Source organism: Dipodomys merriami, unplaced genomic scaffold, assembly GCF_024711535.1.
Source record: "Dipodomys merriami isolate MVZ:Mamm:240054 unplaced genomic scaffold, mDipMer1.0.p SCAF_24, whole genome shotgun sequence".
Classification (NCBI taxonomy): domain Eukaryota; kingdom Metazoa; phylum Chordata; class Mammalia; order Rodentia; family Heteromyidae; genus Dipodomys; species Dipodomys merriami.
Window position 1 is genome coordinate 22,861,136 of NW_027203826.1, and position 22,636 is coordinate 22,883,771.

A 22,636-nucleotide genomic window follows, 5' to 3' on the forward strand; every position below is an offset into this window, starting at 1 on the left:
GTGGAGTAGAACCTTTATCAGTAAAATGTATTCTTGGTACTAAGAAATGTTGATGAAAAGGTTGTAAGACTTCACAGAACTGTAACCAAAGTATAAACTATCCTTCAGGTTTGGATCTCACTTCTAAGAAATCATTATGGTTTCAAGTAAATATTTACCTTGATGAAAATGTGAAAATTGTGTGACATGTTTGGAATTATAAAATTAAGGTTTAATTGATGCTTACTGTATCCTCGTGTATGGATTGGTGAGCAGGGCAATGATGGAATCTTTAAATGCTTCAGTTTATAGTATACTAAGGAATCTATAGCTGATGCCTTCTCCTAGCAGCAAACCATTATTTAAACATAAAATAGCCAAAGTACATTCTGAATTATAGCACAGTTTGAAGGGTTTTCTCTTAAATGTGGAATTTTGATAGCATTTGCATATTTTCATTTGAATGTTGAATTCATTAGGTATAACTTGGATTTTTTTTTTTTTGTCGGCCGTGGGCCTTTAACTTGGATTTTTAAAAAGACTTCTTTGTTAGTATTTTTATGTACTGAAGTAAACAATGATTCTTTAATGAAGAAATTGAGCAAAGTATACTAAAAATAAAGTTAATGTTCATTCCTCAGGAATTCCTACTACATTTTATAGGAGGATATAGTTTTTAAAGAAAAAAATATTGTTTTTAGATACATGAAAAATCTGATCCAGTGATAAAAACTTTTGAGAAATGTGCAGTTTAATTTATATATGAAATGTCAGTTAATACATTTTTCTTTTTTTGCCTTTACTTTCTATAACTTTTGTAGTTTGACATGTAGCCTTAATATGCTCAGTTCACAGTATATTTGGCAAAAACCAATATTGCACTTGTTTTAGTCACAATTCTTATCTTCATATGTTTGTTTATTCTCATTGTATTATCTTCTGTGGACTCTATATTTCTTTTTGGCTCTGATATGCCTGCATTCTTAGCCCCAATTATTCATTTACAAAGTCACTAGGACCCTGTATCTAATTAATTAATTAATTTGTTTATTTATTTTGCTGGTCTTGATTGCTGTCCCTGAGTCCCTGAGCTGCTTTTGTTCAAGGCAAGCCCTATACCACTTGCCACAGTGCCACTTCCAGGTTTTCTGAGTAGTTTATTGGAGATAAGAGTCTCAGGGACTTTTCTGCCCAAGCTAGTTTCCAATCATAATCCTCAAATCTCAGCCTCCTGAGTAGCTAGGATTACAGGCATGAGCTACCAGTGCCCAGCTATATTTTATTCTAAATCACCTCATTTCTAATTGCTTTGTGGCTTTTAATACAGAACAGACAGACAGACAGACACACACACACACACACACACACACACACACACACACACACACTTATATACCCTTTTGTGAATTCTTTTTTACTCCTCCTCTTAGTCTCTCTGGTCCTATTTGGCCCAGTTTTTAAGTCACATTTATGTGAAGCCTACTTGTTAACATTTTGATTGATCCACAGGCTGTGTGTATTTGTAACCCTTTATTTCAATGATACCTGGCCTTTATACTGTGTAAATCTGTTTCAGGTATAGTGCTGATTTTCACACTGTGTAATAACTGCTGCATTATATTTATCTGTTTTGCTAGTTTGAGGTGCTTGAGATCTTGGCTCCCTGGTATGACCTGAATATTTGCTTGTTTTTTTTTTTCAAAATATTTGCAATTGCATGGTGGACAATAATAGATGGATGGCCTTTTTCCTAATTCAGTCTTTTTCTTATCTACCCTGAGTAAGGTCTTGAAATTCTCTATCCTAATGTTCTTTCCTCTCTAAATGAACACGTTATCCTTAAAGTAATGTCTTTAAAGTGCCTAATGTTGTTGAGTACTGTTTTCTTTTCGGTATTTTTTTTTATTCCAATGCCAGTTTGTATACATTGGCTATAAAAACAACCAGAAACAAAAATCATTTATGCAGTATAAAAATGTATTGGTTTATAATAAAACAATTTCTACAATGTATTAATCCACTGGTTCAGCGATACTGCTAAGTTCTTTCTATCTTTCTGTTCTTCCATTTCCAGCCTATGCTTTGGTCCTTTGGCTAGTTACCCACAAGATGAAAAAATGGTTCTAAGTAGGTTGAGATGCCCTTATGAAGGTAGGGAAAGAATTTGACCCTTGTTTTAAAAAGCAACACCTCTCATTGGTAAAACTGAGACATAGAGCTGGTCATAGTAGAATATGCTGATTAATCCTGGAACTTGAAGTCTAGGTAAGAGGGTCACAAATTTGAGGCCAGCCTAATCTATATAACAAAACTCTGTCTGGTACAGGTGGCTCAAACCTATAATCTTAGCAACTCAAGAGGCCGAGATCAGGATTGCAGTTGGAAGCTAGCCTGGGCAGTAATGCTCATGAGACTCTTATCTCCAGAAAACTACAAAAAAGAAAAGGAAAAAAAAAACCAGAAGTGGCTGTGGTTCAAGTGGTTAGAGCACTAGCCTTGAGCATAAAAGCTCAGGTGCAGCATTCAGTCCCTGAGTTCAAGCCTGAGGACCAGCACCAAAAAAACCCAAAAAACTCATCAATCACTATTAGACTATGAATGAATAAATTGGCCTAAGTTAGTCAAGAATCATTTTGTGGGGTTGTAGATATTTGGAAAAAAATTACATTACCTAAAAAAGATGAGATGGTTTATACAGATAATTCATAGTGTTTTCCATTATAGAACAAGAACAAACCAAAAGTCTTTAGTGTTTATCTTACAATAAGACACTCAAGTTACTTATGCTTGATAACATGAAACTGTGTCACATAGTGAAGAATCCTCTAAAGAATTTGTATGTGGTATTAGAATTTGAAGTAGTAATAGGTAGAAGAAAAGTGTTATAATTTGAAATAAAGCAAAAGCTAACACATTGTGCTTACAATCTTATTTTTATATATTATAAAGTTAAAATAGAATCTTAAACAGAATTACAAGATCTGTTTAACAGATAAGTGAATTTTATATTCTTTATGTTTGTTTGTAGTGAATGAGCTCATTCTCAAACAAAAGCAAAGATTTGAGGAAAAGAGGTTCAAATTGGACCACTCAGTGAGTAGCACCGTATGTTTCAACTCTTATTACTATTTTAAATAATTTTTTTGTTTAATATTGAGCTGATGTTAAAACTTACTGTTGTTTTTCTTAGCGGATATTTGTTTGAAGTTCTATCCAGATAAATGAATTAACTGCATTTTCTGTTATAGTTTAATAGAGTACTTACTTTTTTAAAAGTTGGATATTATCATGTTGAGATAGTTTTTAATAATGACATTTGAAAGATTATAATGGCCAGGCTGAACAAAATGGGCAGGTATTTAGAATAAACTATTCATATAGCTTAACAGGATTGTCTTCAACTTATCAAGACAATTGAGCCTTAATTACAGCTTTTTGAAGAGAAAGTTTAAAATGTGGGTTGTAGACATTTGGAAAAAAAATTGTTACCAAAAAAAAGATAAGATGGTTAATACAGATAATTCATAGTATTTTCCATAATAGAACAAGAACAAAGCAAAAATCTTTAGTGCTTATCTTACAATAAGACACTCAAGTTAATGGTGAAATAGTGAAATAGTTACTTATTCTGCAGAGAAATTATACTTTTCAAAATTCTGACTTAATATTTGCCTTTAATGTCCCTTTTATAACTGCTAAATTCATTTGAGGAAGATATAATGTTTAAACTATAACTAGAAGGTGGTGAAGAGCTACTGATTATGGAGGAACAGGGTGGAACACACAGTGTATTTTTACTATAAGTAATGCATATTGGAAGTAGTTGTTAAATATTTGTTTAAGAGTCTATAAAACATTCTTTTAAAACAGTTCCTATATTTCTTTTCATTTTCAGAATGGTCACAGGTGGCAGATATTTCAAGATTTGTTAGGAACTGACCAAGATAACCTTGATTTGGCTAATGTCAACCTTATGTTGGAGTTACTTGTGCAAAAGAAGAAACAACTGGAAGCAGTAAGTGGTAGCTTAACTTTAAAAAAAAAGTTTTAAATAGAGTTATTTATTGTAGTTAAATGCTTAAAATCATAGTGTCAGTAATTCATCTTTTTTCATTTGGCTAAAAAAGATATGAAAAACTCATGAGGACAAGAGTCCTCATTTTCAGGCTGGAGGCTCACAAGCTGGAGATCAGCGTGTGCTACATAGATCCCCATCTCAAGGGAAAAAAGGGAGAAAGCAAATTCCATATATAACATTTCCAATGGTCATTTGTTATTAACGTAAGTGCTAAAGAGAAAATAAAATTCCATCAACATATAAAACAATTACTGATATTTTCTTCTAATGATTTGTCTGTTGTTTCATCCCCTTTCCATTTGAGATTTGGAGGTGAAATAGATTTTTTTTTTGGTTATCTCCATTAGGCAAAAATCTTGGCAGGTGTTTCTTCAAAGCAGCAGCAATTCTATGGCTTAACTAAGAGCATATAAAAACGTGATTATAAGTAGGTGCAAAATTTTATAATTTTATAATTTTATAAATGTAAAAAAGTATTTAAAAAGTATGTATTAATCTGTAATTGAATATTTTATTTTATTTTTATTTATTTATTTATTTATTTTTGGACCAGTCGTGGGGCCTGAACTCTGGGCCTGGGCACTGTCCCTCAGCTCTTCAGCTCAAGGCTAGTGCTCTACCACTTGAACCACAGTGCCACTTCTGGCTTTTTTCTTTTTGCTTATATGGTGTTGAGGAATCGAACCCAGGGCCTCAGGCATGCAAGGCAAGCGCTCTACCACTAAGCCACCTTCCCAGCCCTGCAATTGAATATTTTAAAAGCAACACACACTTTAAGCAAATATACATCCTGACTAGTTACTGACTTTTTAGGTTAAAAAATGGCTCACAAAAACAGAAGGGATGAACTGAACAACCAAATTTTGAGAAGATTAGATGTGTGGCTTTTCTGAAATACTGTAAGCAAATGAGATTAGAAATTTGAATGTTGTTGGGAGCCTTTTATGCCAGTTGTGCTTTGTTTTCTGATATATTTTTATTATGTGACACTTTGTTTATATTTGTGAATTGGGGGGGGGGAGGGGTCAGTTACAGGGCTTGAACTTTGGGCCTGAATGCTGTCCCTCAGCTCTTCAGCTCAAGGCTGGCACTCTACCACTTGAGCCACAGCACCACTTCTGGTTTTCTGAGTGGTTTACTGGAGATAAGAGTCTCACAGACTTTCCTGGCTGGGCTGGCTTTGAACTTTGTTACTCAGATCTCAGCTTCCTGAGTAGCTAGGATTACAGGCGTGAGCTATCAGCGTCTGGCTTATATTTGTGATTTTTGATAAAAGAAAAATTTCTTTTTCCAACTTAAGTTAAAAAAAAATCTGTAGATTCTGATTAGCTTAGTCCTGACCTAGGGTCTCTCTAAATAGAATGAGAATCTTTTCCTAGAGAAAGGAATTCCTGAGGTTGATGTAAGTTGGAAATTTCTCCTACACTTTCTTTTAACTAAGCATACACTTTTCTTTTAATTTTCAAGAGGAATTGGAACCCAGGGCCTCATGCATGCTAGGTAAACACTGTATACTTCTAATTATAGTTTTTATTTTATTTTATTTTTTTTAGTATCTATTATTTCAGGTGTTGTGTTAAAGGCTATGGAGAAGAATGTGCTGTGTGTGTGTATGTGTGTAGATAAACAGAACAAAAATCTTTTGAAAAGATTTCTTTGTGATAAATTAACCATATACTATTACCTTGACTTTTGAACTATAAATATTACAACAAAGGGAAAATAAAGAAAAAGGCTGGGATTAAGGATTTAGCATAGTGGAAAGGTCCTTGCCTGGCAAGTGCAAGGCCCTGAGTTTGGTCCTCCACATTCCCCACAGGACAAAACAAAGAAAAATAAAGGAAATGGCAGTCAAGATAATAGGAATATTTTGTAAGCATATGAACACAAAAGGCAATAAATTCACGATTCTGAAGGGTGGGGAGTGTCCTGTACATTAAGCCAACAGGGGAAAGCTAGGTAGACCAGAAATTCCAGGATTGGTGACATCCAGTATTTCACGTAGCACAGGCTGAAGACAGAATTTGTTGAGAGACTGTTGAAAAAGTAGATGAAATCCATGATCCTTTCCTGTTTGGTTTAGCTGTTTCTCCCTCTTCTATCTCCCACCCAGTGGTAAACTAGAAGGTCTCTGTACTAATGTACAACTGCATCTTTAAAGATATGGTAGACAAGTACTTTTCTGAAACTAAATTCTTACGTACTCAGTGTAATCACTTCACTTTTTGACATTCCATTGTCTTTCCTTCATTGTGGCTTAGAATTGAAGAAACACAGTTATCTTAGTTTTAGATTGTAGATTTTTACTATTATTTTTCTCAAGAAGGAGCCAACTTGGGAACCAATCTCCTGTCATGGACTTTTTAGCTACAACTGTATATTGCTTCTGTGAATTATAAGTGCAAACAGGTTTTCATACTGTAGATTTTATTTTGACATATACATAACTTCTGTTTTCTTTTGGAAGCTCATAACGATATTTAGTTTTAATTTAACTTATCCAGGGTGATCCATTATGGGAATATTTTTATTACTATTGGTCAGCATTTAGATTTTAGCTGTATCAGTACTGAATTTAACATTGTTACACATATTTCATTGTTCTTGTATATATATGGTTATGTGTCTATCTTTATTCATAGATATACACATATATGTGTATAAAATTAAATGGAACGATACTGCATGACAAGATATCTAACATTTGAAACAGTACAAGCCAAAAGACTGTGAAGTAAATTTCTTTTTATAAGACAATCTAGAATTGTATATTCACATGGAAGTACTATGCAATACAAAGGTGAAATACTTTGTCAATGACACAAAAGAATTAATTCAGCAGCAGCAGAAATGCTCTAAAGAAGAAATGCACTAAATGCCTTAATTTAGGGTTTCCCACTTTCATGTTTCTTGTTATTGAGATTATTTGAACTTCTGGATCTGTTAGTTTATAGTTGGTATTAGATTTAGAATTTTTGTGCCATTATGTATATGCATACACTAGGATTTTTTAAGGTAATTGCTAGTAATCAGGTATGCATGTACATGTTTTAATCTTGTTAAATATCAGCTATTGAAGAACATTATTTTTCTTGATAGAGATGGTCAACATTTCTTCTTTGGTTTGGATCTTTCTAATTTTTTCTTGTTTGATGCTAACAAGTACATCTCTTTTTATGTGCCTTTTTCACATTTCTGTGATTAGTACTGAAGTTGAAAGTTTCTTAACTTGGTTTTATGTTTGGTGAATTAGTTATTTGTGTTCTATTTCTATTTTCCTCAATTCTTTTACCTATTGATTTATGAAGTGGTGAGAGAGAGTAAGAATGAGAAGAATAAAGAAAATGAGTTTCTACTTTATCTTGGTGCCTTAGCTTACTTGGAATCCACTTCGTCCTTTGTGTGGATCAGGTTTCTATCTTTTATTATTTTCGTCTTCCTAAAGGACATTTAATATATTTCTTCTTTAGAGCATTTCTGCTGCTGCTGAATTAATTCTTTTGTGTCATTGACAAAGTATTTCACCTTTGTGTTCCTTAGTACTTCTATGTGAATATAGAATTCTAGATTGTCATAAAAAGAAATTTACTTCACAGTCTTTTGGCTTCCACTGTTTCAAATGTTAGATCTCCTGTCATTCTTTTGTCCTATAAATGAAGTGTCTTACCTGTTTAATTTTATTATTAAAAGCCCTAATTTAGGGTTTCCTACTTCATGTTTCTTGTTATTGAGATTCTTTGAATTTTTGGATCTGTGAGTTTAGAGTTGGTATTAGATTTAGAATTTTTTCTGCCATTATGTATTAAAATTTGTCTCCTTTTCTACACTTTGGAAACTAGCTACGAACTATTAGGAGTTTGGAGTTGTTCTGTAGTTTACTGTTAAACAGTTCTAATATGTGTAGCTTGGTAGATTTTTCTGTGGTTTATTTTTGATAGTTTCTACAACTATTTTCAAGTTTACTCCTCTTTTCTAACTTCCATATTTCTTATGCTTTATGTTTCTTACCCAACTTCAAGAACACGCATACTTTTTTTGTAAATGTTTTTATTCTCTTATCTGAGTTGTTTCTATAATGTTTTCATTTTCGATTTTGAAACAGGGTCTTGCTATGTGGGCCAAGCTGGCCTTGAATTTGTCATCTTCCTGCCTTATCCTCCCAAGTACTAGGAGTGTTAAGAATGTACCAGGATGACTCGCTTCTGCGTCATTGCTTTATCTGTGTTTATAGATCAACTTTTTCTCTTTATGAGATGTATTTTCCTGCCTCATTGCATGCACATTGTTTTTTTATTGAAGGCTAGAAATTATATTGTTTCATGTTGTTCATTATTGCATGTTTTTGTATTTTCACACTTCTGAGTTTTGCTCAGACATGCATTTAAATTACCTGGAAATAGTTTGAATTGTCTTTAAACTTGCTTGAAAAAAACAATGTTTTTTTTGTTGTTGTTTGTTTATACTAATTTTGCCTGACTACTAATGCAGCCTTTCAGAGTATGCTAAATGATGCTTTTGTATTTCAAAGTTTTTTCATTATGCCTATTAGGATGTTTTGATCCTTTAAAAACTCATTTCATATGGTTGAGTTGATATTTTGTTGCTTAAGGTAACAACTTGAATCTAGTCCCTTTTACATCATTTTAGCCAAGAGCAGAATTTCAGTTTATGTTTTCAGTTTTTGGAAATTTTAATTTTCATTTTAGTTCAGCATATAGTTTGTTTTGCTGAGTATTTTACTTAGTTTGAAAATACTGTAGTACTTTTTAAATATGTGTATTTGATTAACATTCAAATCCCTTTTCTTTTGTTCTACCAGTTCTTGGTAGAGGTGTTAAAAGTATAATTTTTATTTGTTTTGTAATTTTTGATTTGTAATTATTAGTTTTTAAAATTTTTATTTTAAAAATTAACATAAAACTTATGTATTTTTATGGGGTACCACGTGATATTTTGTTATATGTATACACTGGACTATTTATGCCATGTTTCTTAAACATTTAAGGTTTCTATGCAGTGAAAACACTTCCATTTTTGTTGAAATATACAGTAGATACATTGTCATCTGTAGTCATTCTACTTTGCAACAATAACATGACTAATATTCTATTTAAGAAAGTCTAGTGTAAGTAGAAACAATTCTTCCTCCAAGTACTTGGTGTCTTGTTAAGCAAGTCAGTGTGAAGTTAACTGCACTTGGGGCACATGAATTCATGCTAATTAAATAGATAAGGACCAGATCGTTCATGTATAATGAAATATGAAAAGATCAGCTGTATAATCTGTTTACCTACTTTGCTGAGTCCACTTTTTTATACCTGGATAAGCTAGCATTCATCATATCAGAAATATACTAAAGCATGGAATTGGTACAATAATTAAATATATGTTTTACATATTTAATTGTATTTCTTTGACCAGATCCTTGGCTAGCTTTCTGTAATAGTAATACTTTTTGTAGTTTAGGGAGTAAAAATATTTATTGTAGAGAAGGTTGAGAAAAAAAATTTTTTTTTTGGGTCCGGTCATGGGGCCTGAACGCTGGGCCTGGGCGCTGTCCCTCAGCTCTTCAGCTCAAGGCTAGCGCTCCACCACTTGAGCCACAGCGCCACTTCCGGCTTTTTTCTTTTTGCTTATGTGGTGCTGAGGAATCGAACCCAGGGCTTCATGCATGCAAGGCAAGCGCTCTACCACTGAGCCACCTTCCCAGCCCGAGAAAATATTTTTTAAAACATTTTTTTTTATAAAACTTTGAGGCTAGTTTAATTTCAGATGGCAGACATACTCTCTCAAGACAAATATAAGGGATACTGAAAGTGGAGACAAAAATTGTTAATGTGTTAATATGTTAGTAAAATGTAAATGTTAAAATGTTAAATGCTAATGTTAAATGTTAAAATGTTAACATGTTAATAAAAATTGTTAATGGATTAATATGTTTTTTTCCTTTACACTTCTTTTTCTTAAGAAATTTCTTAAGTGAGAGAGTTGGGCTAAATGTCCATTTTTTTTGGAAGTTTTAACAATTCTAGGCAATATTTAAGGAATTTTTGGAATTCTCGTTTTAGTCATTGGTTTAATGACCTTATGAAGTTATTTCAGCTTAGTTTGATGGTGCACACTTATTAATCTAAGCTACTTTGTAGGCATAGGTATTATAGTCTAAGGCTATACAGACAAAAACACAACACATTGTCTTTTAGATGACTATAGGTAGCAAAAAGGCCTAAGTTATGGCTCAAAGGGAGTAAGAACTTTGCCTAGCAAATCTGAGGCTCTAGATTCAAAAAGAAAAAGATCAGAAGTTAATTTCCTGTTCAATTTCTTTTTAATGCTACTGGCAAACCACTTCCCATTTGCAATCATCTTTGTACTTTCTATGTCTTTTATATAATTTTCTTCATATTTGCATATGAAATTATAGTTTTGTAAATTTGATATTTATCTACTTTCTTGTAGGTAGGTAGTTTCTCAATTTAATGATGTGATTATGATTTATTTTGTCTTAAGTTGAAAATATTTAAGCCAAAATGTGGTTTTTAACACTTAATCTTCCCGATACTTAGAAATATATATATATGTATACACACGCACGCACGCACGCACGCACACACACACACACACACACAGAGAAAGTTTGTTACTTAACCTCCTGATGAAATGGCTGACTGGGCCCTATGCCTTAGGATAGTAGGAAAAAAAATTGACATATTATTTCCATTGAATATAGTTTTCATTCTTTTGTGAAGGCAAAAAATTATAGAACCATCACAATCAGACCCATCATGGCTCTGTGATTAAACTGCAACAGAAGATTTTGTGTGATGAGCTCCTGATCTAAGTTCCGGTTCCTTTTGATCATAACATTTTGAGAGTCTTTTCTTTCTGAAGCTGCATTCTGTTTTTCCTTTTTCCCCCTTCCATACTGGGGTTTGAACTCAGAGCCTCTATTTACTAGGCAAATGCTCTACCATGTGTTTGGTAAAGTTTTCAACCTTTTGTGGTGGGGGGGGGGATTATTTTTTTAGTTTGGGTCTTCCTTTATTCTTGGGCTGGTCTAGCCTGTGATCCTCTTGTTTTCCCTTTGTTGAAATTTTGAGGTAATAGGCATGTACTACCATCTCAGCTGTTCATTGTGATACAGTCTCTTGATTTGCTTCTCTTCCCTGGCTTGACCCAAATTATGATCTCATGATCTTCACTTTCCAAGTAGCCTGTATTACAGGAAGCAGCCACTGTGCCCACGTTGCACAGTTGTATTTTCATCCTATTTGCATGTTCTAGTTAAAGTATTCACACTTTTTATTTTGAAGATCGTTCAGATACTATTGTAAATTGAACAATATTACTTTATTGGCAGTCTTTGCAGGCTATATTCTGTTTTGTATAAAGATGAGGGCTTTGCTATATATTCTGTAGTTTGAAGTAATCATTATAGAGAAGTCCCAGTGATGTATAGTATCTAGGATGCTTTATTATTATTATTGGGATATAAGGCTCTTGTGAGTTTGTTCTCTGTGACAGTTTAACTCCCTTGTCAAATATGAGTCGAAGGCCCTCGGCAAAACAATTTGTTATGACAGGAGAAACCTCAGTCTTCAGATTGCTTTCTTTTACAAATTTATTCAGTGTATCAAATACCAGGTGTATTGTGGTTTTTAACTGGAATATAATTAAATTAATACTCTCAGTTTATATTTTCCTTGAGGTAAAATTGTCATGTTTTCCCTTTTGCCATTTAAAATGCAAAGATTCATTCCCACTGCCCAAAGGAATAGAGAACCTATGGAATGAGTATGAAGGAGCTATGGGGTTTTTTTTAGTGGTATTTTTCAAATTTTGGTGGGCTTATTCTCTGTCATCAGGGCCCTTGTTAAGTATACAATTCTGAGATCTATTCTAGAGCAAGAAAATAAGAATTTCTAAAAGCTGATATGGTATCCGTTTTAATAGATGCTTCAGTTCTGTTGCACAGTAAATGAAATTTTTATTAGTTATATATTTGTATATTTGTATGTATTTGTTCTATATGTTAGTTTTTGGACTACTCCGCTTGACTTTTTCCCCCATTTCAATCATTTAAGGGAAACTTATTACTATATTTGTTTATAAACTCTTATTGTTCTGATTTTACACCCTTTTTTTTTTTCCCTGCAAGTATGGGGATTGAATTCATAGCTTCAGATTCTCCCTTAGCTTCTTTGCTTGTGTTGTGCTTTTACTTCACTCATACAGCTTCTTTTTTTTTCTTTTTTGGTTAATTGGAGATAATAGTCTTGAAAATTTGTCTCCATTGAATTCCCTTCTAAATATGTATGAACTTAGGATAAATTCCAAGAAATGAAAATCATGCTAAAGGAGATTTTTCCAGCATCTTACCTTTTAAGAGGGTTGTATTAGTTACATTTCCTGCAATACTATGTAAGATGTTTATATCAAGGTAAACTCCTTGACTACAGTATTCTTTTTTCTAATCTGATTAGTAAAACCTAGTATATAATTTTGAATCCTTTTTTGTTACTACCAAAGTAATTGCTTTTGAGAATTTTGATACTGAGAGATAAATCTTGTTTTTATGTTTGGATACTCAGTAAATTTCAAGCATTGGTGGCTTACACCTTTAATCCTGCTACTCAGGAGGCTGTGATCTGACAGTTTTGTTCCAAACCAGAAGGGGCAGGAAAGTCTATGAGACACTTATTTTGAATTAACTACCAAAAAACTGGAAGTAGAGTTAGCCTTGAGCAAAAAAAAATCTATAGAAATATATTCTCATATTTATGTGACTGATAACCAGAAAGTGTAAATTTATACTTCTAAAAAGTATAAATATCTATTAGTGCTAATTGCTACAGATGAAGTTGTCATGGTAAAACTGATTTTCATGTCTAGAAACTTTGTCTTGACCATGCTGTAAGTTTGATTGGGGAAACAAAACCATTTCCTGTAAGTAGGTTTTCAATATGTAGAAAACCTGTGTCCTCTGTTTCTTGGGAAATGACTTGTTATTTAAAATGCCAAATAGCATATTATAATATTAAGTGGAAAAATTAGTGTAACTTAAATGTGTGCATAAAGTTATCTTTTACTGATTGTGTTGTGGTATTAACAAAGTTTATGAGCTGAATTATATTTCTAAAGAAAACAATTATAATCTTTTTTGTAGGAATCACATGCAGCCCAACTACAGATCCTTATGGAATTCCTCAAGGTTGCGAGAAGAAATAAGAAAGAGGTATATTATTTTGTATGTTTTACATGATGTTTCATTTGTTCTTGTTCCTACTTTGTAAAACATTTGAAGTACAAAGTATTAAAATATTTTTTAAAACATTTAACTTTTCAGAGAATTTTCTCACATTTTAAGTTTGTTTTGTTGTTTTACCTTTACACAACTTTTGGAAATTATTTCTTGATAGACCTATTTATACTTGGAAGTAAAGTCATGGGGGCTAACTGAAAGACAATTTTATATTCATGGCTTTATAACTAGAAAGTTTAATACTTATAAAATTAATCAGTCCATTCACACCTGTACAAAATACAGGAAAATCTAATAAAATTATGTGATCTGAACATGCTAAAATAGTTCTGAAATCGTTTTATTTTTGATGCCATTACTGTGGTTTGAACTCAGGCCCTTATTCCTGCCTCTTAGCTTTTCTGCTCAACTGTTTGAGCCAAAGCTCTACTGGTTAATTGGAGCTAAGAATCTCATGCACAGCCTTTTCTGCCTGGACTAGTTTTGAACCAGGATCCTCTAGTCTTCTCCTGCTAATAGTTAGGATTATAACTTTAGCCACCAGTGTACATCCTTTTTTTTTTCTTAAAGAACTATCTAATTAGGGCACCTCCACTCCTTAAGAAGATACATACGCATCTACTATACTTTGAGTTAACCTGTCTGAAAATAAAATACGTTTTTATTTTGATGATATAATCTGTGTACATTGCCAGAATTTTACATTGGCTTAGTGGGATAATTCTTCTTTTGATTATCCATTGTGTTTAAATTTTTCTGACTTTGTTCAGATTAGATTTGGATTATGCTGATGTTAATAGACAAATATTTCTTAGGTGATTTGTGATTGTATTTTTCTTTTTTTAATGGAAGACGTAATTGTTTTAATTTTTAAATTTTATTGTAAAGGTGATATACAGAAGGATTATACGTAAGTCAGGAAATGGGTACCTTTCCATTTGAACAGTGTTACCCTCTCATTCTCCCTCAGTTTTTTCCCCTCCCCCAAAGTTGTATAGTTTATTTCTAACATAGCTTCTAGTATCACTGCTGAATTGATTCACCCTTTGTTGTATGGTTTCTGTGCTTCCTCTTCCCCTCCCCAAATCAGATAAACTTATACACAAGACAAAGGGTACAGAAATCCAAAACAGTGACAAAAGGGAATAAACCAAAGAAAAAAGGAAAGAAAAAAACCACAAATAATACAATAAAAAACCTCTTGTTTCCATTTCTTGGATGATTGTATTTTTCTCATCCTTCACTTTTGCTAAGTTAACAATTGTGATCTTAGTATGTAGGTGTCTGTTAGTATGAACATTATCTTCATTGTATGTTTAAAATGTACTTGTGTTATTTGGATTTTTTTTCCTGTTGAGGGGCATTACCAGGGTTTGAACTCAGGTCTTTGTACTCAGTCTGCTTGCTTACTTGCTCCTCTGGTGCTTTACCACTTAAGCCACACCCCCAGTCCTCTTCAGGCTGGCTTTCAACCACCATCCTTTGGATTTAAGATTATAGGCTAGGATTATAAATTTGGGCTGTTGGCACCCAGCTGTGTTTTTGGTTTTTGTCTTGGCAGGGGTTGAGGGGTGGGACATGAAATGATATCCAAACATTGATTTGTTTAAATATCTTATGGCATAGTACTCTTACTAAACTATACATGAGAATCCCCTGAGAATTCTGTTAAATGCAAATTCTTATTAAGGTCTTTGGAGACAGATAGTGGATATTAGCCAGCTGCAAGTGATGCAAAAACATTTGGTCCTTCGAGCACACTTTTGAGTAACAAGGCTGAAAATTTTATAATGAATAGAAATTATTAATCTGATGTATACACTCAGCATTTATGCTGTTGAAATAAGGAAAATCATACTTTTTCAAATTTGTGTGTATCTATCTCCCTTTTGAGAAAAATGTATGAAATTTATTTGTAATTATTTACTTTTTATTTGGATTTAGTGCAAAATAACATTCCAGATAAAACATTACTAAATATACCAATGAAGTGAACTGCTCAAGCATAAACATATTTGAGGATTAAATAAAACGGATTTTGATTTAAAGTTCTACTTAGCCCCTGAGTGTTTCCCAGAATTAATCACTATGTCTTTTGGGGGCTACTGATGTTTGCAGCCAATACTTTGGACATAGTTTCAAGTGATAAAGGTCCGAGATGAGATGTTTTACTGTTACTTATCAGGCTACCTGGCCACTGTTTCGTAGATGCTAGCAGAAGACCTGAGATTAATGAGTTGAAGATAACAGACTTACTAAGTCTTGAATTATTTGGCAATGTCAGCTTTAATTTTTTTCTAGTCTCCCAAATTCCACAGGGGCACTGTGGAGATGAGCCAAGATAGATGATGTAGACCAACTGGGTTTGTATACAGCTGAAGAATGCTGAGCTTAGCAAAGAAACCCAGTCTCTTCAAGAGGAATCTGTTCAGACTTCAGGGACTGTTTATTGGTCAGAAGACAGATCTCCCCAGGATGTATTTACTATTTCTTTTGTTCCAGGCTGCTCTTTGTACCTATAATCTTTGAAGAAATAATTTATAATAAAAACTGTCAGCTGATGTGTGTGCAGCAATTGGAGGAATCAATAGAGAACTTTTTTCTCAACAATAACTTCCTCATAATTCTAATATGCTCTTTCCCTATTGTGGCTGATATTTTTCCATAACACCTTTTATGATACTAGGTTGGATCCCATAGCTCTCTTTACTGTTTCTATATTTCTACTGTTAAATTTTTGGGTGAAATGCTGGAGAAGCTTTTGGCTTGATTTATCTTGAATCATATTTTGTTGGGCTATATTTTCTTACATTAGGTAACCAAGAAACAAACATACTAGTTCCAAGTACTTCTAAATATTGGATCCTCTAGTGACCACTGACTACATTGTCATGAATACATTTTGTTTTTCTTGTTCCTAATTTATTCATGATTGAGTGACTTACATTTCAGTTTAAGAAACTGGATTAACTTTTTACCTGCTTTCTTGACTAAACAGTATAACTTCCTTCACAATTGGAGTCTAGTATTGTAGTGTCTTATAAAATCAAAATATGTTGAAATCTCAAAATACACTGGATGTTTTCCCTTTTAGTGTACACAGAATGAAATGAGATGAGGACATTGGCATATTTAATCTTCAAAACTATATTTGTTAATCCTGTCTCTTGGAGTATAGTTTATTGTTGAATTTTATTCCAGTAATATATAGATTGAATTAGAAACAAACTACTACTTGGAATATTTCCTGTGATTGTCCCTGAAAATTAACTTTGTGATTTTGTTTCTGATTCTAATTACGGTATTGTTTTAGACATACATAACACATGAGTTAAACATGATGTTCAGACTTAACATAGTTATTACTTCACTGTCGCATCTAGCTGTTAGGTCCTTTTAGGTGCTGGCTATTTACTTTTCAGTTTCAGTTTATCCCTACTCATTCTTTTCAGACTACTTAGAGAATTGTCTCAATTTTGACTGATACAGTAACCTTTCTAAGCCTTATTCTTTACACACAGTCAGCTTTCCTCAGAGGTGTAATGACTGAGAAAAATAGATACCATCTGCTTTTTGTATCTTAATCTTTGATGTTTTATCTTAACATTTTTGTTGTTTTCTCATTGTTAGGAACAAATTATTAGTATAGTCCAAACATGAGGGTTCCACAAAGTATGTGAATACTAAAAGGTGGAGATCTTGGAAGATCATTTTAGATCTGCCTACCAAACCATTTAATAACTAAACATGTTAATCTCCTGTAGTTAGTTTGGACATAAGGTCTTTGGATCCCAGTTAGAAGCCAAATGTTCAAATCTGTACCAGCATTTGAGTAAATTGCTTTATCTTTCTTTTGATTTAATTTTGGATAGACTTTTGGATGATTTTAGTATCTTTTTGAATAATTTTGGTTTTCTTTAGAGTTAAAATTGGATTTTAAACTTTTATTTGAAATAAAATAGAAAACTTTATTAATCAAATTTATGGTTTAAAGTGGAGTTACTGTGCATGTAAACTAATATCTTGATGGAGCAGCAAAATATTTCTACAACTCCTGAGGACATGTGCTTTTTCAGAGTACAGCCTTTTCGCTTGCCCACTGATTTATCAATATCCATTTATTTACAGCAGTCAGTACCTTGCCTTTCTTTTTTTTTTTTTTAAATTTTGTAAGTAGTTACACAAGGGAGGTGCCATATAACAAAGCAGCTTATGGATTTGATGCATCTTGATCCGTGTCACCCTTTCACATTCTTACGTCTATTTGACCCACTCTTTCCCTTACTAGTCTTAATTTTTTTGTGTATACAAAATGACTGCATTCTTCCTCTCTTCATTTAGAGATTTCCATTCTTAAGGCATTGTATTTCTCATAGTTAAAGAAGCCTTAACTTATGAGCATAATGAAGATGAACTTTCGTTAGTGTTTTGCTACTTAAGTCTATATATAGGTCTGTTTTTGGTGCTATATGTAAATGTGCCTGTGCACTATGTAATCATTTGTTTCTGTCTTTATGATTCATCTGTATGGTTGTATATAATTATAATTGAGTTCTCTTGTATAGTGTTTGCTTAAATATTTCTCTATTTTTTTGTAAAAATACTTGTAGATGGATATTTGGGTGGTTTTCAGTTTGTAATTCAAAGCAACACTAGTATCTCCTATATATATATATATATATATACATATATATATGTACATATATATCTGAGTATATATTAGCATAGATACATGTATGGGATGTATTTAGATGTCATAGGGCATATATATTCATATTGAACTGACAGTGCCAACATGTTTCCCTAAATAATGTTCCTTGTATTAAGTACTCCTCCTATAGATACTCTCATAGTGTTTGTATTATACTTGCCAAAAGTTTGTATCAGTATGGATTTTCCAGTTTAACTAAAGGTGAAGTACATATTACTATTTTGGGGGGGTTTAAATTTCATTTTCATGGTAATAGGTTTAGTACTTGATACTATGTTTATTGGCCATTGGAGAGTTTTTTTTTTTAATATATGTTTTAAGACTTTGCAGGGATTTTTTGTTCAGTGGGTTTTCCTTAGTTTGTATATTCTAGATATGAATTCTTTGTAAAATTGATCTTTCACAAATGCCTTTTCTTCTAATTAGGCTGCTCCTAACTTAATGGTGTCCTTTAATGTACATAGAATTTTAACTTTAATAGACTCTAATTAATTGTTCTTTTTATAATGTCTTCTGAGTCAGATAAGAAATCTTCACCTATGATCATGATGATATTTTCCTATTCATATTTTTGTTTGAAAGTATTTTCTTATCTTTCACATTAAGTCCTATACCTGGAGACACGTTTTTGTGTATACTATGTAGGGAGTGATCTTTGTATATGGATACCCAGCTGTCTAAGCATTTTTAAATCCATCCTTTTCTCTTTTGCTTTGAAGTTTGAACCTATCACATATCATGTGTCCCTATAGGCTCTTCTCTTCCACCATTCTGTTTGTGTATCCATTGGACAATACTATACTACAATAAATACTAGAATCTTTGTTGTACATGAAACTCTTGGCTATTCATGGCTATTTGCATTTCTATGTATATTTTTTAATCAGTATATTTCCATGGTAAATCTGATGAGATTTTTTATTGGGATTACTTTAACTCTAGATAAATTTGGGAGAATGTATCTTTACAATGTATCCTCTAATCCATAACATGATATTCTGTATGTGTATTTATAGGTCTTTTAAAATATCCAAAAATTTTGATACTTTTCAGGGTATCTTAATACATCTTTATTTGAGATTTAATCATTTTATGTTAGTATTAATGAAGTCTGTGTCTTTAATTTTAGTTTTCTTACTGTTGCTGGCAAATGGATATTGATTTGCTTTTTACAAGTTGTTTTTCAAATAACCAGCAACTTGTTACACTCATCAGTTCTAATTTATTTGTAGATTCTTTTATGTTTTCTATGTACACATCATAATCTGCAAAAAATAACAGTTTAGTGTCTTTCTTTATGATCCTTATATCTTTATTTATTTTTCTTGTCTTACTCTGCTGGCTAGGACACCGGTACAATGATGAATAGAAGTGGTGATAGCTGGGCATCCTAGTCTTGATGCTGATCTCAAAGTGAAAGCATTCGACGTGTCACCATTAGGTATGATGTTTTCTGTAGGTTTTTTTTTTTTTAGCTATTTTTTTTAATCATTCATGGAAATTTCTATTTTTATTCCCAGTTTACTAAGAGAACTTTCCTTCATTACTAGGGGGGTTGAGTATTCTCCAAATTTTTTTGTGTATCTAAGACAATCATGATTTTTTTTCATTCTGTTAATGTGAATAATTATAGTTACATTGGTTTAACATTAGAAAGTTAATTAATCACCTGTGTACTTTAAATGACCAGACATCCTGATTGTCTCATATCCCTAATCTCATATCTCCTGTTTTAGGTATCCCTGCCAGGATACTTAGTTCCCCTATTTGTATTCCTTGTGTAAACCAAACATACATTATATATTCTCTTCAGTATGGTTTGGATTATTAACATTTTGTTAGGATTTTTGCATTTATGTTCATGAGTAAGACTGTGAAATTATTTTTTTCTAACAGTAGTCTTACGGCAATTTACCATAAAAGTGGCTGTTTTTCTCAAGTTGGGAAATGTATATTCTTCTATTTTTGGAAGACTGTGTAGTTTAGAATTAGTGTGTCAAATCAGTAAAGATCTTGTTGGAGAAGACATCTGGACATTTTGATTTGTTTGTAGAAAGTTTCAGATTACAGATTGAGTTGAATAGTTACATGAATAGTTATTCAAGGTTTTGTTTTGCTATCACTTTTTATTTTTAAAGAAATTCTTTCATAATAATTTCAAAACATTGGCATAAGATTCATCTTAATAGAATCTGAAATGTTTATGTTCCCAGGATTTCTAGTGATGTCTTATATTTCCAATATTGCTTTGTGTGTTTTCTCTTGATCAGTTCTTGCCAGGGATGTTTCTGTTTTCTGGGTTTAATCTTTTAATCTTACTCTGTTTCGTGTTTGTTTTTCATTTTATTAATTTATGTTGTTTATTATTTTCATCTCTTTAATTGATTTAATCTGTTATTTCCCATTTATTTAAATTTTCATATAATTATGCAGATTACTTTTGTCATATAGCATATAGGCATACAGTGCCTCCTTCCTTCCTCCCTCCTTTTATTAATAGTTTTTTTCTTAAGCTTGTGTATTCTTTTTACTTGAACATGAGGATTTTTTTGTTATGCTTTTCTATTTTAATGGAATTACAATCAGAAAATTCTCTGAGTTCTCTTTTGCCAGATGTAATATTTTCTGTACCTCCTGCTAGTTGGTTAGGTTTTGAAGTATTTGTGCTTGAAAAGAATGTTTTCTGCAGTTGCATGGTACAGTATAAAGTAGTTAAATGTATAGTGAGAATTTTCTACATCTTTACTGAGTCTTTGTCTTCTTGAATCAAAATCTGAATCATTTGAGAAGAGTTTCTCACTAACAGTATATAGAAAATATTTCAATATACTGTTAGTCTCAGCCTTTTAATTGTGTATTTAGGCTTTGTATTTGATGTAACGGTTGTAACTTAAGCCTGCCCTTTTATTGGTTCCCCCCCCCCCTTTATTGTAGTTGTTCTGGGTGTTTTTCTGTTTTCTCGACACCTTTTTCAGAATATCATTTTGGTTCAACTAGTTGTTTTGAGTACTTATCTTTGAATACATTTTTAGTTGTTCGACTAGGTATTATATGGTGTGTAATGCTAGGTTCTACTGGTGTGAACATATGTTTTCATTTACTTTTAAATAAGCTATTTTATTTTTCCATCTCTTCTATTTATTCATTTATTTATATTTGGCTTTGCTTGATACGCATTTAAAAATTTCTATGGCAAGTTCAGTGAAGTCTTAAAATCAAATCTGCCTTTAAGTATTTAGTATGACTATGTCTTTAGGGTGATACGAAAAAAGAAATGTTTGGCTTGCTGTAGTTGGTTCTTGTTGTAGTTTGGTTAAGTGCTTTACTTGATTTAGTAGTATCTCTTTCAAAATTAATGTACATTTGAGTTTTGCTATTCTCTTTCCTTTACCAGCTGTCTTTCCTGAAAGTGTAACTGCATATCCTTTTCTTTGGTCTTCAGTAATTAAATAATTTATTCTAAGTTATATTAGTTTATATAAAATTAAATCCTGAGAGTTTAACACTTAGGCATATTTTTATCAAACCCAGTAGTGAAGGCGAAGTAAGTTCCAAATATATGTACTTATACCAGAGCTAATATTAACAGTATGAGTAGTTAGGAATTTTGAACTATTCCATTTTTAAATTTTTATTCTAAGATGTTCTGAGAATGTTCTTTACTTTTAAATTTTAAATGTTCTTACAAAATTTTTTGACTACTCCACTGTGAGTTCTTGCTATGGTGTCTTAGGACTATTTTCTTTGCTATTGTATGTGTATGTCTGACTTCAAACACTGTGGTAAGGCAAAGTATATTCAGGACTTTGTCATTCTCAATTTCTGATTTTTCACAAAACATAAGTTAATCTTCATAGGCTTTTCTGTATATATCTACCATTCTTGGTAGGTTAATGTTGTTTACAGAGTAAATTTAGTCTTGTTCTTTTTTTCTGCTACTTTCAGCTAGCTGTCCTATTTATTTGTTCAGTTTAACAGCACTAAAATGTGTTTCATTGCTTTCTTAATAATGTATAGTTTCCTTCTGAATCTTGAAATGGAAATGCTTCAAAAAGGAAATGCCTAAAACATGTGGGATTGTGGTTTAGGCATGCATTCAGGCAGAAAATAAGACCCTGTCTCAAAAATAACCTGTGCAGTAAAGGGCTAGAGGTGTGAATCAAGTGTTGAGTACCTATCTATCAAGCATAAGACCCTGAGTTCAAACCTAGTTCTGCCTCCCCCCAAAAAGCACTGAAGAATCTTGTAATAAAATCATCCATATGTTCTTTCAATAGAAACATCCATATGTTCTAAGATTATTTATGATTGTTTACAAACAACTCTCTGTTATCAGAAATATTTAAATACATCTTTGTATGTTGTGAAAATGTAATACATTTCACTGACATGAAGTATGGTTGAGGTGCAATAGGAAAGATCAAAAAGACAAAATAGCTTTAAGTATGTTATAAAAGTCTATGAAAGGGTTCTGTTAGGATGGTTATATGGGTTGCGGGTATTAAATAGACTTGTTTTTCATAAAGAAGGGTATTTACAGCTTTCATGACAAATTTTTAGATTTTTATTTTAAATAATTAAATGAGGTAATGTGTTCTTTGTATAT

General features: G+C 32.2%; 1 protein-coding gene across 2 annotated transcripts in view; it reads left to right on the plus strand.

Moving 5' to 3' along the window:
- Positions 1-22,636, plus strand: part of Cop1 (COP1 E3 ubiquitin ligase) — a 99,217-nt gene that overhangs the window by 23,040 nt on the left and 53,541 nt on the right. The window contains exons 4-6 of one of the 2 annotated variants that reach the window (XM_070034412.1): positions 3,008-3,084; positions 3,875-3,994; positions 13,224-13,292. In XM_070034412.1, coding sequence (XP_069890513.1) covers positions 3,008-3,084; positions 3,875-3,994; positions 13,224-13,292 — 266 coding nt within the window. The remainder of the gene's footprint in view (positions 1-3,007; positions 3,085-3,874; positions 3,995-13,223; positions 13,293-22,636) is intronic. The other variant, XM_070034413.1, reaches the window with a different exon arrangement.